The 18957-nt window shown below is 45.6% G+C and overlaps 1 protein-coding gene and 1 pseudogene across 1 annotated transcript; both read left to right on the forward strand.

The window, feature by feature from the left end:
* Nucleotides 1–336: 336 nt before the first annotated feature.
* On the forward strand, nucleotides 337–15878 carry LOC136494486 (acetyl-CoA carboxylase 2-like). Its single transcript, XM_066490651.1, is given in 35 exon segments — nucleotides 337–535; nucleotides 2060–2345; nucleotides 2520–2577; nucleotides 3078–3444; nucleotides 3594–3800; nucleotides 3880–4041; nucleotides 4148–4240; nucleotides 4860–4955; nucleotides 5062–5235; nucleotides 5311–5404; nucleotides 5473–5660; nucleotides 5750–5800; nucleotides 5939–5978; nucleotides 6057–6181; nucleotides 6295–6411; nucleotides 6507–6581; nucleotides 6653–6709; nucleotides 6798–6902; nucleotides 6999–7085; nucleotides 7269–7460; nucleotides 7547–7639; nucleotides 7641–7736; nucleotides 8051–8161; nucleotides 9917–10006; nucleotides 10077–10253; nucleotides 10414–10491; nucleotides 10575–10697; nucleotides 10787–11026; nucleotides 11251–11531; nucleotides 11616–11850; nucleotides 11950–12302; nucleotides 12389–12602; nucleotides 12737–12922; nucleotides 13005–15164; nucleotides 15373–15878. Coding segments are annotated over 34 exon segments (6984 nt in total). The 5' UTR covers nucleotides 337–535; nucleotides 2060–2143; the 3' UTR covers nucleotides 15430–15878.
* A 1158-nt stretch (nucleotides 15879–17036) lies between these two features.
* LOC136491660 (chitinase CLP-like) lies at nucleotides 17037–18265 on the forward strand (annotated as a pseudogene).
* The last annotated feature ends 692 nt before the right edge of the window (nucleotides 18266–18957 follow it).

The raw sequence follows: 18957 nt of genomic DNA on the forward strand, positions 1-18957 counted from the left end.
CCCCGGAGCGGAGCCGTCAAAAGTGTCAAACCGTCCAAACACACGGCCAAGAGCGCAGAGCAGAAGAGCCCCTCAGGACCAGGAACCAAAAACCCTGGGCCCTGGGCCCTAGCGGAAATGGAAGAAAGGAAATCCCCTCCCCACCCAGCCACCCAGGCGTCCAGGCCCCGTCATCAAACCACGCGCGTCCCGTCCGATCCCCCCCCCACCCTATCCACCCGGCGGCATCCGGGCCCTCCACTTGTCCCCACCGTTATCTCCATCACCCCTCCCACTCCCTCTGTCACGTGCCGCTGCTGCGCCTGCGCTCCACCGCGGCGGAGTCCCCAATGCCGATGCGGGCCGCGAAATTATTTACCATAGGCCGCACACCCCCTCCTGGCTCGCCCAGTCGCCCTCAGCACCCCACCCCTCGGGATATCCGCCTCCGTCTCTGCTCCGCCCGGCGCCTCCTCCTCTGCTACCTCCGCCCCGCAGCCGCAAGGATCCAACCCCCGCGCGTCGCCTTCTCCGCCCCGCCGCCTTTCTTCCCGAGGTACCAGCTCGCCCCCTGCTATTTATTCCGCCGGCTCTTCGCCAGCGCCGCTCGCTCCCTCTGTCGCGGCCCAGCGGAGCTCGTCAGATCCGCGCGCGGCACTCCGATACGCGCCACCGCCGGTGAGACCGCGCGCCGCCATTGCTCTCTCTCCTGGTTGCTGCCGGGTTGCCGGGTTCGTTGCTCCGCCTGGATGTAACATGCACACATACAGGGTTTAAGCTTGGGATGGGTTCGTCAGCGCCACCCGGAGCGGAATTCCGTGAGCCTGTAGGGCAATGGCAATGGCAGGGTTACTGGGGCGGGTGAATGGTTTCGGGTTACACGAATTGTTTGTGCCAGCGGCGCGGGCGAAATGTAGGTTGCCTGTTGTTGGGTTGCAGGATGGATTGGGTAGCCTCTGGCTGCCTCTACTAGTGTCTAGCGTTGCTGGCTGTGGTCTATTCAGGGATGCCCATGCCCATGCCCATGCTAGATTGCTAGGTGGTGCAGTTCTGTCGGTACATGGTAGGTGGCGGGTCTGCGTCTTTGCTGTCACTGGGTTTAAGGTTTAAGGTTTATTAAGGTGTATTATCATTGGGTACCCTCATGAATTAAGGTTTAAGCCCACTGTTCCTTTGTGGATACATAAGGAATGCACTAGGCTTTGTGCCCTGTTAGTTTTCGCTTATGTGTCATTCTACCAAGTGGGTTACTGTAACATATGGTTGGTGGTTCTGCATCTTTTCACTTCCCCTGGTTATCTAATACCTGCATGTAGCTGATGACCTACTTTTGTGTGGTACATATAAAATCTGAAAAATAATGTTTGCATTCTTAGTATGTTGTGCACAAAAAAGGTGGTTTTAACTGCAACTTTTGAGAAAAAAAAAACGTTTATGAAAGGGAGTGATCATTTAGTACGAAGAAAATTTGATTTACTTTCTTCAGAACGAATATTTCAAACCAACAATTTTCTTACTGTCCGAGCCACTGAAATTTTATCCTGATCTTACTTGCACAAGCCACATGAAACCTTATCACCCCCCTGATAAAAAAGAAAAGATCAATTTGGTGATTCATAGAATGGGTAAAAACAACCTGTTGCCATTTGGGGAGCTTGTTGTATATTGATTATTACCCCCTGCTCAGGCTGCCCCCTCCTATACAACCATCTCCATTGAAAAGATTTTGCACTACAGTTGGGCTTCGTATGATAAAAAAGTAAACAAAACTAAACAGCAGAAACATAGTAGAATTGTAGAAAAAAGGTGCTGGCAAGTTTTAGCAGCAGAGACCTTTGTACGTTTGGACATAGTTTACTAGTAAATAGTTTTCTGTAATCTTCATGAAAGGTGGCCAGTAAACTTGATAAGATCTCAACATGGTAGGTTCCTTCAAAATGAGAGGAAAATTGGAAACGCCACAAATATTTTTTCTAGCGAGTGGCCTATAAACCATGATGCTGCTTTTCATTTCTTTGATATTTAAAACTTCCTAAGAGTATTCTTCTAGAGCTCTGATGGTGTTATTTGCCTCTGTCAGATTTTCCAGGAGTTTTCCTCTCTTTTTATGGCACTGTGCTTTTGAGAAGATCTTTAATTGTGCTGTCTGGGCCACGGAACGACAATGTCGCAGCTTGGATTAGCTGCAGCTGCCTCAAAGGCCCTGCCACTACTCCCTAATCGCCAGAGAAGTCCAGCTGGGACTACATTCCCATCATCTGCATTGTCGAGGCCCTCAAACCGAAGGAAAAGCCGTACCCGTTCACTCCGTGATGGTGGAGATGGGGTATCAGATGTCAAAAAGCACAGCCAGTCTGTTCGTCAAGGTACTGTGAATATCTTTCGATACAAGCTAAAATTTTGTTTCAAAATAGATATGAAGGAGTTCTTTGTTGGCTGGCATTGTTCATTTGTTTTAACATCGTAATGTTTGATGCCAAATTCTAGGTATCAATGTAGATGTGCTCGCTGCTCAGTTTCAAATGTTTGTCTGCATGTAGGTCTTGCTGGCATTATTGACCTCCCAAGTGAGGCAGCTTCGGAAGTGGATATTTCACAGTAAGCGCTATAGTATTTTGCGTATTATATGTTTGTTTTGGAAAAAGAAAATATTCTGCAGCTTATTTATACTAGTTTCCCTAATAGTGAAATGCTGTCTTAATGTCCTAGTGCTGTGTACTCAATATTTCATAGTAAATGCTGCAAAATATGTGATATAACTGTTGCAACACAGCCAGGGGCCTGCTTCTGTACCTGCTATTTAGAGCATGATGAATACTTTGCTCACTTATATGATGTGGTTATAGGTCATGTGGAAGAATTAGTTGCAGTATTGCTGGACAATGGTCACTTATTATGAAATCATGTCTGCATACAAATTTTCTGATTTCTGTTGCTGTAAATGCCTGCCTTTTTTTTGAAAAAAATTAAATGTTTGACCTAAATTGGACATATGATAGACGCAAAGCTCATTTTGAACTTTTTTGATTTAATGACAACCATGCATATTGTTAGTATTGTGAACAAAATGGTAATCCTTTCCTTTTGTATTTTTCCAGTGGATCTGAGGATCCTAGGGGTCCAACAGATTCCTATCAAATGAATGGGATTATCAATGAAACACACAATGGAAGACATGCCTCAGTGTCCAAGGTTGTTGAATTTTGTGCGGCACTAGGTGGCAAAACACCAATTCACAGTATATTAGTGGCCAACAATGGAATGGCAGCAGCAAAGTTCATGAGGAGTGTCCGGACATGGGCTAATGATACTTTTGGATCTGAGAAGGCAATTCAGCTCATAGCTATGTCAACTCCGGAAGACATGAGGATAAATGCAGAACACATTAGAATTGCTGATCAATTTGTAGAGGTGCCTGGTGGAACAAACAATAATAACTACGCCAACGTTCAACTCATAGTGGAGGTTAGCACTGCTAATCTGTTAGTTTACTACTGATCGGCTGTTTCCTTTATTTCTTCTATAATCATTGTCATATTTAAGTAGAGAAGTTTATATTTCTCCTCTGCTGTTGTGGAAGTCTAATTGTCACCATTAACTATGAATTATTGCAGATAGCAGAAAGAGTAGGTGTTTCTGCTGTTTGGCCTGGTTGGGGTCATGCTTCTGAGAATCCTGAACTGCCGGATGCATTGACCGCAAAAGGAATTGTTTTTCTTGGGCCACCTGCATCATCAATGAATGCATTGGGAGATAAGGTCGGCTCAGCTCTCATTGCTCAAGCAGCCGGGGTCCCAACTCTTGCTTGGAGTGGATCACATGTGAGTCTCGCTCTCTCTTTGATTACTAGCTGCCAGTCTCATTGCTCCATCTTTCATATTCTAATGACACTACATTTAGGTTGAAGTTCCATTAGAGTGCTGCTTAGAGGCTATACCTGAGGAGATGTATAGAAAAGCTTGTGTTACTACCACAGAGGAAGCAGTTGCAAGTTGTCAAGTGATTGGTTATCCTGCCATGATTAAGGCATCCTGGGGAGGTGGTGGTAAAGGAATAAGAAAGGTGTGTTTTATTTATGTGACTAAACTATCTGTGAAGAACTGTGCACATTGTGGAGTATGGTGTACGGAGCTACCCCCCCCTATGATTTTAATCATTTCCCTGGCAGGTTCATAATGATGATGAGGTTAGAGCACTGTTTAAGCAAGTACAAGGTGAAGTTCCTGGCTCTCCAATATTTATCATGAGGCTTGCAGCCCAGGTTAGTTTTTTAATTTCTGAAATTTATATTCCATCCCTTTTTGTTCTTTCAAAGTTATCCTTGTATTTTCTGGAAGCTTCATCTGATGCATTATTGACAAATGCACTGATGATCATCATATTTGGAGATTAACATATTTATGAAAGGTTTTTTTGACAACATTATGAAAGGTTAATTGATGGGAACTCTTGAAAGAGATAACGGTTGAGCGGATACCATTCTATTTTTAGAATTTAGAAATCGCTGTTTTTGCATACAAATTGCATTTCCAGGAACAGGACTAAGCTTTTCTTAGTATTGAGTGGCATGTTATACATGGACCATTTTTGTCAACTTACAGTCGGCATCATGGAAAGGTTGTGATAATGGCTGGAGAGAAACAACACATCTTGTTTCTCAACACTTATGTGGAGAAGATGTTTTACCCTTTTTCTAAAATTACTTTTTGGACTAAATTGTATAAGTTTTCAATATTCTCACTATTATTGAACTGTGTGTGTCAAACAGCCAAAACATGTTTCATTCTTTACACCTTTATTTTCAAGATGGAAGCCTGGAATTGTGCTCTGTTATCTGTAGTCATACATTATATTTGATTTTAAATCTTTCTCTATTGTAGAGTCGGCATCTTGAAGTTCAGTTGCTTTGTGATCAATATGGCAATGTAGCAGCACTTCACAGTCGTGATTGCAGTGTGCAACGGCGACACCAGAAGGTCTGGCCCCCACCCACTCAGCCATAAACACCAAATTGTAGAACCACACATTTTGTTATGCGATCTATTTCTCAATTGTAGTTCCATTCGCATTTTTCTACAACAGATTATTGAAGAAGGGCCAGTTACTGTTGCTCCTCGTGAGACAGTTAAAGCACTTGAGCAGGCAGCAAGGAGGCTTGCTAAGGCTGTGGGTTATGTTGGTGCTGCTACTGTTGAGTATCTTTACAGCATGGAAACTGGAGAATACTATTTTTTGGAGCTTAATCCCCGACTACAGGTTTGCTACTTGAAACATCATTGACTAATTAACCTGTCGGGGAATCCTTTACAATTTTAAATTATCTCCATGCAGGTCGAGCATCCAGTCACCGAGTGGATAGCTGAAGTAAATCTGCCTGCAGCTCAAGTTGCTGTTGGAATGGGCATACCTCTTTGGCAGATTCCAGGTAATTACCAATTTACCAACTTATTTAGTTCCTTATTAGTTTATTCTCTAAGCCGTCTACTTATGTAGAAATCAGACGTTTCTATGGAATGGACTATGGAGGAGGGTATGACATTTGGAGGAAAACAGCAGCTCTTGCTACACCATTTAATTTTGATGAAGTAGATTCTCAATGGCCAAAGGGCCATTGTGTAGCAGTTAGAATTACTAGTGAGGACCCAGATGATGGTTTCAAACCTACTGGCGGGAAAGTGAAGGTAAGATTTCGAGATGACAGATGTATTATATATAGTTCAAACAGATTAAGTTTGGTTAAGTGACCAGGTCTTGATTTTTTATCTTTCAGGAGATAACTTTTAAAGCCAAGCCTAATGTTTGGGCCTACTTCTCAGTAAAGGTAACTTGTTAACTTTGTTACACTGTCACATTATTCTTCATTGTGCAGACAAGATGGGACTCTTTGTATTTTAACCATTCATTGTCTCATTTAGCAGAGCAAATATTTGCACTGACTCCCCTTTTTATCTGCTTTCAGTCTGGTGGAGGCATTCATGAATTTGCTGATTCTCAGTTTGGTATGTGTAAATCAAGAATATTCTTCTTTGTAATTTGTATTGGTCCTCATTTTCTAAATATTGATCTTTCCGTTACAGGACATGTTTTTGCATATGGACTCTCTAGATCAGCAGCAATAACAAACATGGCTCTTGCATTAAAAGAGATTCAAATTCGTGGAGAAATTCATTCAAATGTTGATTACACTGTTGACCTCTTAAACGTAAGAAATATTAACCACCTTTTGAATCCCCATTTTCATTATGCTGATTCGTATCATTATGTTTGATTTTCCATTATGGCTAAACCTGTGGTGCTATTTCCCCATTATTCCAGGCTTCAGACTTCAGAGAAAACAAGATTCATACTGGTTGGCTGGATACCAGAATAGCTATGCGTGTTCAAGCTGAGAGGCCCCCATGGTATATTTCAGTGGTTGGAGGTGCTTTATATGTAAGATAAAGAAATCATGCTAACATCTTTTGTCAAGCTACTGTGAAAAACATACCAATGTAAGGTCTAATTTAAATAATTGTCACATGCTACAGAAAACAGTAACCACCAATGCAGCCGCTGTTTCTGAATATGTTAGTTATCTCACCAAGGGCCAGATTCCACCAAAGGTATGTTTTGTGGGATTAACTCTGGATATTTTTAAGGTGAAAAATGGTTGACGAATAATATTTATATGCAGCATATATCCCTTGTCAATTCTACAGCTAGTTTGAATATAGAAGGGAGCAAATACACAGTAAGTTTGACATTCCATAAGGGAATTTATTTTAGTTGTAACAATAAAGTTAGACATCATTCTGAGTTTCGTCTGCATTGTGTTGTAGATTGAAACTGTAAGGACTGGACATGGTAGCTACAGGTTGCGAATGAATGATTCAATAGTTGAAGCGAATGTACAATCTTTATGTGATGGTGGCCTCTTAATGCAGGTAACTTGTGCTTTCTTTTATACTTTATTATTAATTAATTGGATAAATGGTTTCAATTTCATGGTGGTTCTGATTGTTGAACTGCAATGGCTCCAGTTGGATGGAAACAGCCATGTAATTTATGCAGAAGAAGAAGCTGGTGGTACACGGCTTCAGATTGATGGAAAGACGTGCTTGTTGCAGGTAAATACTCCCTTCCTCCTTTGTATTCTTGGTGTCTGATTGGGCAACTTCTGCCAGATTTATCTGTATCATTTATTGTTGCATTTCACTCCACTACCTTATCTTTAAAAGATGGGTTCTGTTGTTTGCTTCTGCAGGAGACATCACATAAGAAAATTGTGACTAATCCTTGTTTCCTTGCAGAATGACCATGATCCATCAAAGTTATTAGCTGAGACACCCTGCAAACTTCTTCGTTTCTTGATTGCTGATGGTGCTCATGTTGATGCGGATGTACCATACGCCGAAGTTGAGGTTATGAAGATGTGCATGCCTCTCTTGTCACCTGCTTCTGGTGTCGTTCATTGTATGATGTCCGAGGGCCAGGCGTTGCAGGTTATGTTCTTACATGTCTATTCCTTGCATTGTTCTTTCATCACATAATATTTCATGTGACATTTGTCAAATTACATTTGTTTTAGGCTGGTGATCTTATAGCAAGGCTGGATCTTGATGACCCTTCTGCTGTGAAAAGGGCTGAACCATTTGATGGAATATTTCCACAAATGGAAGCTCCCTGTTGCTGCCTCTAGTCAAGTACACAAAAGATATGCTGCAAGTTTGAATGCTGCTCGAATGGTCCTTGCAGGATATGAGCACAATATCAATGAAGTAAACATTCCATCTTATTGTGACCACATTCCGTTTATTTTCTTTGTTTTTCTTGTGTTTCCTTTACTTAATTAAAATATGTTTTGGGTATGTTTATATGAGTTATGGGTTAGACTGGGTGCCTTTTTTTCCCTGTTCTGATAACTTTTGGTTCCAAATGTTCTACAATAGTGTATGCTTTATCTTCTAGTTTGACAATTTCCAATGTACTTCTTTGATTTGAAGTTATTGCACTTTGGTGTCTATCTCATTAACTCCTTAGCACTTAGTTATCCATTATCAACTGATTCATGTTAAGCTTTTCTTCTTTTCAGGTCGTTCAAGATTTGGTATGCTGCCTGGACAACCCTGAGCTTCCTTTCCTACAGTGGGATGAGCTTATGTCTGTTCTAGCAACGAGGCTTCCAAGAAATCTCAAGAGTGAGGTATGAGACGGTTGGCAAGATATAGCCAAGATGATTCATTTTAGTAGATATATTATCTTAATTTTACATATTGGCTTATGTTGATGGCAGAAAAGGCCATCAGAGAAACTGTGATATTTTATAACATTAGTTTGCACCGTGTTATGCTCATAAATAAACCTGACAATGGTTTGGGACGGAACCAGTTTCCATGGTTTGGTTTCCTTGTTGGGCCAATTCGATTGGGGTGAAAACGGGCTGAGCAAGCTGATGGGCTGGTTCGGTCTGAGTTATTACTTAGAGTAGTTTACTCCCTCTGTCTCATAAATTGAGTCATTTGGGAGAGAAGCGCTTCTACCAAGGAGATGGCTGAAGGACCTGTATACCCCTACTAGTAGGGTACAAGCAGCAGCAGGCCATCAGACAACACACAAAACCCATTGGATGGCAGGAGCCAAAGGACAAGGATGGGGTGTTGGGTGAGTGGTAAGTGAACACAGACAGCTGCTGTCTCTTCGTACGGTACCTATGCGTAGGAGTTGTAAAGTAGTGCAGCGACACTGTTTATGGGACAAAATTTGAACCCTAGAATGACTCTTTTTATGGGACGGAGGGAGTAGTTTGGTTTGGTTTGGTTTTGGACTGAGTGTTTTGGCCTGCTAACGGGCTGAAGCCGTGGTTCTAACCCAGCATCACACCACGGTCCAGCTGCAGCCCCATCCGTGTCCACTAGTATTCCTATTGTATTACTAGATTTGTTTTTCTATAGGAAAACGGCCATAAAGCGTAGCATGATGTCATGCTGATGTCGACAAGCTAGGAACGAACCAGAGCACGCACAGCACTCAGCTGGCTGCTCGCTCCGCACCGCGCAGCAGCGCATGTCGCACGCGCGCACATGTGGGAGGACGCGCACGGACGTCCGCGCTCGGCTTGGCCACGCCCGGGACCTCGCGGTCGCCGGAGCTGCCAGCAGCGGCGTAAATGGCGGCGCATGGCCGGACGGAGGAGAGGCTCGCGCTGCACTGCTTGGGCTTTGCCAGCCTCAAGACCTCCGGGGCTATCAAGCTCGAGGACGCCGCGGCGCTTGTGCGCTCTCTGCCCAGGCTCCGGTCTCTCCTACCTGCTCGCCATCCTCTCCGCCTTCAGTGACCTGCGGGAGTTCATCAGTTCAGTGCCCGGAGCTGCGTCGGCTTCGATGACAAGGACGAGGAGGTGCTCAGGCAAGGGGCCAGGATCCAGCGGTTCGACGTCAGAGGGTCCAAGTTGGTGGACGAGCTAGAGAACGAGTTCGCCGGCGGTGGCGGTTTCTGCGACTTGTCCTACGTTGACGTGATGTGATCTCTGTCTGAACCATTCCACGATGACAGTTTGAAGTCGGTTTCGAATCCCGGTTTTAGGCTGTGGATTGGCCTTGTTTGGATTTAAGAACACTACAGTTTGGCGTGGACTGGTTTTGGAGGGGGAACGAGTGGGGTGGGGTGGATTGGGGATTTGAAGGCAGACGTGAACGTGATTAGTTTGGTTTGGTTATGGTCTGGATCACGGTAGCAGGTTTACTCAGTAAACCCTGTAGTTTGCTGCAGTTTGTTTTGTAAAATTTGAAATTGTATTGATTGTTAAATTGAAAACTCAAAAATTTTCACTCTAGCATTTTACCAGAAGGTGAATCTTTCAGTAAGTTTGTTTTGATTCTGTGATTGTAGTTCTTCTGGTATGTCCTTACATAATCCTTTTTTATTCTAGCTCTGATGTTTTTATCTTTTATGCATGCAGTTAGAGGATAAATACAAGGAATACAAGTTGAATTTTTACTGTGGGAAAAACGTGGACTTACCATCCAAGTTGCTAAGAGACATCATTGAGGTCGGTTATGTTTCTTTTGTGGTATCTCTTGAACTGTTTGCTATTGTCTTAACTAGTTTTTTCTCTGTAGGAAAATCTTGCATATGGTTCAGAGAAGGAAAAGGCTACAAATGAGAGGCTTGTTGAGCCTCTTATGAACCTACTGAAGTCATATGAGGGTGGGAGAGAAAGTCATGCACATTTTATTGCCAAGTCTCTTTTCGAGGAGTATCTTACGGTGGAGGAACTTTTCAGTGATGGCATTCAGGTTATTGTACATGACAAGACTGAACAGATCAGTATTAGAAAAAGCACACAAACTGTTCACTCCTTTCCATTCTCTTAGTTAGGAGAAACTTTTTGCATGACTAGCTGGAATTTACTCGAACAATCTGACTTGTTTTTTTTCTCTAATTATGTCATGGCAGTCTGACGTGATTGAAACCTTGCGTCATCAGCACAGTAAAGACCTGCAGAAGGTTGTAGACATTGTGTTGTCTCACCAGGTAAATTTCTTTATGGCTGATGACTTTTATGCAAATGATTAGTGAAACCATCTTTGTTATTGATAGTGTGATTTTATTCACAGGGTGTGAGAAACAAAGCTAAGCTTGTAACAGCACTTATGGAAAAGCTGGTTTATCCAAATCCTGTTGCTTACAGGGATCTGTTGGTTCGCTTTTCTTCCCTCAATCATAAAAGATATTATAAGGTGCAGTGATTAGAAATAACCTAGACATTCCACTTATAATTTATTTTGATGTTTTACCTAATGAACTCCATGCATCTTAATAAACACAGTTGGCCCTTAAAGCAAGTGAACTTCTTGAACAAACCAAACTAAGTGAACTCCGTGCAAGCATTGCAAGAAGCCTTTCAGATCTGGGGATGCATAAGGGAGACATGACTATTAAGGATAGCATGGAAGATTTAGTCTCTGCCCCATTGCCTGTTGAAGATGCTCTTATTTCTTTGTTTGATTACAGTGATCCAACTGTTCAGCAGAAAGTGATTGAGACATACATATCAAGATTGTACCAGGTATTATATCAACTAACTTTATGTTTTTCATAGTCCCACTAAGCATATCTGATATGTTAGATGCCCTAATGACATGGAATGCTCATCTCTTCATTTCACATGAAGAAATATTGAGAAATGAGATGCTGATGATTGACTGAATTAACTGGGTGTGAAAAATTGTGATCTCCCAACTTGTTAATGCACAACGTGCTGGCTAACTTGCCAATATATATTTTTTTCAGCCTCATCTTGTGAAGGATAGCATCCAAATGAAATTCAAGGAATCTGGTGCTATTGCTTTTTGGGAATTTTCTGAAGGGCATGTTGATACTAGAAATGGGCATGGGGCTATTCTTGGTGGGAAGAGATGGGGTGCCATGGTTGTCCTCAAATCACTTGAATCTGCATCAACAGCCATTGTGGCTGCATTAAAGGATTCAGCACAGTACAACAGCTATGAGGGCAACACGATGCACATTGCATTATTGAGTGCTGAAAATGAAAGTAATATGAGTGGAATAAGGTTTGTTCATGTGCAATATTAGGTCGAAAGGAGTTTTTGTTTAAGCTGTGTAACTCTTTTTTAAATTGAGTCCATTTGTTTCAGCAGTGATGATCAAGCTCAACATAGGATGGAAAAGCTTACCAAGATACTGAAGGATACTAGTGTTGCAAGTGATCTCCGAGCTGCTGGTTTGAAGGTTATAAGTTGCATTGTTCAAAGAGATGAAGCTCGCATGCCAATGCGCCACACATTCCTCTGGTTGGATGAAAAGAGTTGTTATGAAGAAGAGCAAATTCTCCGGCATGTGGAGCCTCCCCTCTCTGCACTGCTTGAATTGGTCTGTTTATCAAAATAACTGCATGCTTGTTTGCTACATTCTGTTATTATGCTTTGCTTATTTTCTTCACTATACTTATTTTGCCTATTATGAATACAGGATAAGTTGAAAGTGAAAGGATACAATGAAATGAAGTATACTCCGTCACGTGATCGTCAATGGCATATCTACACACTAAGAAATACTGAAAACCCCAAAATGATGCATAGGGTATTTTTCCGAACTATTGTCAGGCAACCCAATGCAGGCAACAAGTTTACATCGGCTCAGGTCAGCGATACTGAAGTAGGAGGTCCCGAAGATTCTCTGTCATTCACATCGAATAGCATCTTAAGATCATTGATGACTGCTATAGAAGAATTAGAGCTTCATGCGATTAGGACAGGTCATTCTCACATGTATTTGTGCATACTGAAAGAGCAAAAGCTTCTTGATCTCATTCCATTTTCAGGGTAAGTGTGCACATAATCCTATTCAGGAAATGTTTATGCGTTGACTATTATATCGGTCTCCTTAACAAGCTTTTCATATTACTCAGGAGTACAATTGTTGATGTTGGCCAAGATGAAGCTACTGCTTGTTCACTTTTAAAATCAATGGCTTTGAAGATACATGACCTTGTTGGTGCAAGGATGCATCATCTGTCCGTATGCCAGTGGGAGGTGAAACTCAAGTTGGATTGTGATGGGCCTGCAAGTGGTACCTGGAGAGTTGTAACTACAAATGTTACTAGTCACACCTGCACCATTGATGTAAGTTGTCCCTACTGTTTTAGTATTCTGTATATCACACACATGAAAATATAAGTCAATGTGTGGTTCTTATATTCCGAACTGCCATCCATGTCATTATGTTCTGAAGCACATAGTACTTCTAATGGTTTTAGATCTACCGAGAAGTGGAAGATACAGAATCGCAGAAGTTAGTATACCATTCAACCACTTCGGCAGCTGGTCCTGGTCCGTTGCATGGTGTTGCACTGAATAATCCATATCAACCTTTAAGTGTGATTGATCTAAAGCGCTGCTCTGCTAGGAACAACAGAACAACATATTGCTACGATTTTCCGCTGGTGAGTTGACCGCCCACCCCTTCAGTGAATACACATCTGTAGTTATTTTGAACCTAAGCTGATAATGACGAAAAAAATGTAGGCATTTGAAACTGCACTGCAGAAGTCATGGCAGTCCAACGGCTCTAGTGTTTCTGAAGGCAGTGAAAATAGTAAATCCTACGTGAAGGCAACTGAGCTGGTGTTTGCTGAAAAACATGGGTCCTGGGGCACTCCTATAAGTCCCATGGAACGTCCTGCTGGGCTCAATGACATTGGTATGGTCGCTTGGATCTTGGAGATGTCAACACCTGAATTTCCCAATGGCAGGCAGATTATTGTTGTAGCAAATGATATTACTTTCAGAGCTGGATCATTCGGCCCAAGGGAAGATGCATTTTTTGAAGCTGTCACCAACCTGTCTTGCGAAAGGAAACTTCCCCTTATATACTTGGCAGCAAACTCTGGTGCTAGGATTGGCATAGCTGATGAAGTAAAATCTTGCTTCCGTGTTGGGTGGTCTGACGAAGGCAGCCCTGAACGAGGGTTTCAGTACATCTATCTGACTGAAGAAGACTATGCTCGTATTAGCTCTTCTGTTATAGCACATAAGCTGCAGCTAGATAGCGGTGAAATTAGGTGGATTATTGACTCTGTTGTGGGCAAGGAGGATGGGCTTGGTGTTGAGAACATACATGGAAGTGCTGCTATCGCCAGTGCTTATTCTAGGGCATATGAGGAGACATTTACACTTACATTTGTGACTGGACGGACTGTAGGAATAGGAGCTTATCTTGCTCGACTTGGTATACGGTGCATACAGCGTCTTGACCAGCCTATTATTTTAACAGGGTTTTCTGCCCTGAACAAGCTCCTTGGGCGGGAAGTGTACAGCTCCCACATGCAGCTTGGTGGTCCTAAGATCATGGCGACCAATGGTGTTGTCCACCTGACTGTTCCAGATGACCTTGAAGGTGTTTCCAATATATTGAGGTGGCTCAGCTATGTTCCTGCAAACATTGGTGGACCTCTTCCTATTACCAAACCTTTGGACCCTCCAGACAGACCTGTTGCATACATCCCTGAGAACACATGCGATCCACGTGCAGCCATCCGTGGTGTAGATGACAGCCAAGGGAAATGGTTGGGTGGTATGTTTGACAAAGACAGCTTTGTGGAGACATTTGAAGGATGGGCAAAAACAGTGGTTACTGGCAGAGCAAAGCTTGGAGGAATTCCTGTGGGTGTCATTGCTGTGGAGACACAGACCATGATGCAGCTCGTCCCTGCTGATCCAGGTCAGCTTGATTCCCATGAGCGATCTGTTCCTCGGGCTGGACAAGTGTGGTTCCCAGATTCTGCAACCAAGACAGCTCAGGCATTATTAGACTTCAACCGTGAAGGATTGCCTCTGTTTATCCTGGCTAACTGGAGAGGCTTCTCTGGTGGACAGAGAGATCTCTTTGAAGGAATTCTTCAGGCTGGGTCAACAATTGTCGAGAACCTTAGGACATATAATCAGCCTGCGTTTGTCTACATTCCTATGGCTGGAGAGCTTCGTGGAGGAGCTTGGGTTGTGGTCGATAGCAAAATAAATCCAGACCGCATCGAGTGTTATGCTGAGAGGACTGCCAAAGGTAATGTTCTCGAACCTCAAGGGTTAATTGAAATCAAGTTCAGGTCAGAGGAACTCCAAGACTGTATGGGTAGGCTTGACCCGGAGTTGATAAATCTGAAAGCAAAACTCCAAGATGTAAAGCATGGAAATGGAAGTCTACCAGACATAGAATCCCTTCAGAAGAGTATAGAAGCACGTACGAAACAGTTGCTGCCTTTATATACCCAGATTGCAATACGGTTTGCTGAATTGCATGATACTTCCCTAAGAATGGCAGCTAAAGGCGTGATTAAGAAAGTTGTAGACTGGGAAGAATCACGCTCTTTCTTCTATAAAAGGCTACGGAGGAGGATCTCCGAAGATGTTCTTGCAAAAGAAATAAGACAAATAGTTGGTGACAACTTTACTCACCAATCAGCAATGGAGCTCATCAAGGAATGGTACCTGGCTTCTCTGGCCACAACAGGAAGCACTGGATGGGATGACGATGATGCTTTTGTTGCCTGGAAGGACAGTCCTGAAAACTACAAGGGATATATCCAAGAGCTAAGGGCTCAAAAAGTGTCTGAGTCACTCTCTGAGCTTGCTGACTCCAGTTCTGATCTACAAGCATTCTCACAGGGTCTTTCTACACTATTAGATAAGGTAAATTTGCTTACAGTTTCACCTTATTTTTTATTTGCAATTAACCTGTGACTGATTGTATCTGTTGCATCTCACTTTTTAAGAGCTCCTATTTCAATTGCATGCTGCTGGACACCTAATTGCATATATACATGGCATCTTATCAATTCATGATTCTAATACATACCCATTGCCTTCTCACGTATTCCTTCTTTGGATGCTGATTCAGATGGATCCCTCTCAGAGAGCGAAGTTTGTTCAGGAAGTCAAGAAGGTCCTTGGTTGATGATATGATACCAACACATCCAACACAATATGTGCATGCTACATGTTTTTGTTCAAGTACATACATAGAAGGATATTGCTTGGCCTTGTTTGATCATGTCTGATCTAAGTCGACCATTATTTCTTGAAACTTCCTTTTGGACCTGGAGCTATGGTTGATGAATGTATATTGGATGTGTGCGACTCTGCGTTCTGCCAGGTGTAAGCCCAAATGTTTAGACAGACCGAGTTATGGTTAGGAAGAGCACGAGTGAACTTGTTCTGGTTTTGCAGTGGGTCAGGAAGGCAGAAAGTTGTTTCACTGTAGTTCCGGCCCCCTGCTGTAATTTTAGGGTGTATAATGCGGATACTAGTAAACAATTGAGTGGTTCATTAAATTTTGAACTTGAATAATGTCTTTGTAGGCATATGTACCTTATCCCTACGTGAAATAAATGTTGAATTAGCATTCGACATCAGAATTTGTTAGGACTAAGATTTTGTTTGGTTTTGGGACTCCAGCAGTCCCCTAGTATGTCTCGCAATAAACTTCTAATGGGGCTGCTCCAATGCTCCTAATATACAGCTTAACTTATGGACCCCATATGTCAGTACTTAATTTTTTTGGAAAAAGTCTATTTTTGGCTACAGTTTGTTTCTAGCCCTCTAACTTCAAAATAAGACATGCGTAGCCCCTTAACTCTCAAAATCGTTTAAAATTGGTTCTCGCGCTCATTCGACCGCGGTTTCTGCACAGTAAACCCGCCACGACTCCACCTGTCAGTCCTTTCCCTCTTACCGCCAGGTTGGGACCACCTGTCATCCCCCTCCCTCTCTTCGTGGGCCTCGTCTGTTAGGCCTTTCCCCAACCTCCCGCCACACGTCGTTGCCACCACGGCGGCCAGCACAGGCAGCACTAGCCATGGCTGCTGCTGCTACTCGCTCCTGCTGCTCGTGCCATGGCTCACTGCTCGCCCGCGCGGGCCCCGCGTCCTGCTCGCCTGCGCCGCCGCGGTGCCCTGCTCGCTGCTCGCCCGTGCGGCGCCGACACCCCGCTCGCCACTTGTCTGTGCCGCCGCGGTGCCCTGCTTGCTGCTCCCCCGTGCTGTACGGCTGCGCGCTCACCTCCCGCAGCGGCGTACGTCCGATCTCCGCACGCTGTTCGCGTTCGCCGGCTCGCCGCCGATGCCAAGGCCGCCTCCGCTATAGCCAAGCTGTGCAAGTGCACGTGCGGCCGCCGCCTCTGCAACTCCAGTCGCCATGGCCACGTCCTTGGCCTGCTCCCCCCCCCCCCCCCCCCCCCCTCCGCACGCTGTTCGCGTTCGCCGGCTCGCCGCCGATGCCAAGGCCGCCTCCGCTATAGCCAAGCTGTGCAAGTGCACGTGCGGCCGCCGCCTCTGCAACTCCAGTCGCCATGGCCACGTCCTTGGCTGCTCCCCCCCCCCCCCCCCCCCCCGTCGTCCTGTCGCGGCCGCCTGAAGAAGAATGCGAGCACCTTTCTCCAGCTTCATTTGTTTAATCTGCACACGGTAGCAATTGCATCCTATCATCAGGCAGACATCAGACGACCACACCACTCGTAGCAGCGCTCTCGGCCTCTCTCTGCCATCCTCCAGCAGCTCCAGCGCCATGGCGGCCGTCGTGGCAGCTCTGCTGCTGCTCCTATCGCCGCTCACCATGCAGAGTGCAGTTGCGAGGTCTAAGCCCCTGCCCGTCGTCGCACGCGTCAGCCAGGACCGCTCCACCGGCCTCTACCTCATCAGCGTCAGGAACTACGACCCAAACCCGCTCGTCCTCGACCTCGCCGGCCCGCTCCTGTGGTGGCCGTGCATGGGTCAAGAAGAGAAAGTCAAAGAACACGCCATCCCCTGCAGCTCTGGCACGTGCCGCGTCGCCAACAGAAACCACCCGCCCAACTGCCCCTACGTCGACGGCGGCAGGCCGGGGTCCCCGGAGCCCAGCTGCAACTGCACAGCCTACCCCTACAACCCCGTCAACGGCAAGTGCGGCAGCGGCGGGCTCACCTGGGAGTGGCTGTCGGCGAACGCCACGGACGGGCGGCGCTTGCTGTACCCGGTGTCGTTCCGCGCCCGGGGGGAAACCTGTACTCCGGCGTGGCGGGGCTGTCGCGGTCGCCGCTCTCGCTGCTGTCGCAGGTCGCGGCGGGGCTCAAGGTGTCCAGCAAGTTCGCGCTCTGCCTCCCGCACGTGGCCATCTTCGGCGGCGGGCCCGTCCACATCCCGGGCTCGGCCGACGACGTCGAGACGGTGACCGACCACCTGAGCCGCACCCGCCTCCTCTGGAACCCGAGTAACAGCGCCTACTACATGGACGTCGCGGGCATTGCCGTGAACGGCGCGCGTGTGGCCTTGCCGGACGGCGCCCTCGCCCTCTCCAGCCAGGGCCAGGGCGGCGTCGCGCTGAGCACGGTGACGCCCTACACGGCGCTGCGCCTGGACATCTACCGCGTGGTGCTCGCGACGTTCGACGCGGCCACGGCCGGCCTCCCGCGCGTTTCTCAGGCGCCCAAGCCGCTGGAGCGCTGCTTCAACCTGACCGTGATGAACCAGATGGGGACGTGGACCGGCTCCCTGCCCGTGGCCGTCGACCTGATGCTGGCCGACGGGAAGAACTGGACGTTCACCAGCCTGAGCGCGATGCATGAGGTCGTCCCGCAGACGCTGTGCTTCGCCTTCGTGGAGATGGGGGCGGGGACCGCGGCGGCGTACGCGGTGCCGGACTCTCCGGCGGTGGTCGTCGGAGGCCACCACATGGAGAACAACCTGCTGGAGTTCGACCTCAAGATGGGGGTGCTGCGCGGGGTCCGTGGCCGAGAGGGAGGTTGGGGAAAGGCCTGACAGGCGGGGCCTACGAAGGGAGGGAGGGGGATGACAGGTGGTCCCAACCTGACTGTGAGAGGAAAAGGCCTGACAGGCGAGGCCGTGGCGGGTTTATTGTGCGGAAACCGCGGTCGAATGGACGTGAGGGCCAATTTTAAACGGTTTTGAGAGTTAAGGGAACTGTGCATGTCTGGTTTTAAAGTTAGAGGGTTAAAAATAAAGTGCAGCCATAGTTGGAGGGCCGAAATAGAGTTTCTCCTAATTTTATTCTTCAACTATCCTCCGTCGGACCTCTGTTTCTTCTATGTCACTTTGCCGATCTCTCTTTCTTCCTTCTCCGTTGTGTGCCAGCCATACCAACTACTACACGCATGCCACTTCATAAGTGAGCTAAAATGTTTTTAAGTTTAATTAACTTCGTGTGCCTGCCATACCTAATGCCCGCCATACCATTTCTTCATCGTGTGCCAGCCATACCTACTACTACTACTATCCGTCGTGCCATTTCATAAGTGAGCTAAAGTCTTCTAAACATAGCCTTATAAACTGGACCTGAGAAATATTTTCATAATGTACTTATCTAGGATCATAGGCATAGTTTGATTCATAACATCTCTAGAGTCTAGAAGTTAGATTTATTTTGAGACAGATAAAGAACATGGTAAGCTGATGGGCAAGCATTAACTTTGTATTAATGCAATGAACAATAA

This window comes from Miscanthus floridulus, chromosome 11, assembly GCF_019320115.1.
Source record: "Miscanthus floridulus cultivar M001 chromosome 11, ASM1932011v1, whole genome shotgun sequence".
Taxonomy (NCBI): domain Eukaryota; kingdom Viridiplantae; phylum Streptophyta; class Magnoliopsida; order Poales; family Poaceae; genus Miscanthus; species Miscanthus floridulus.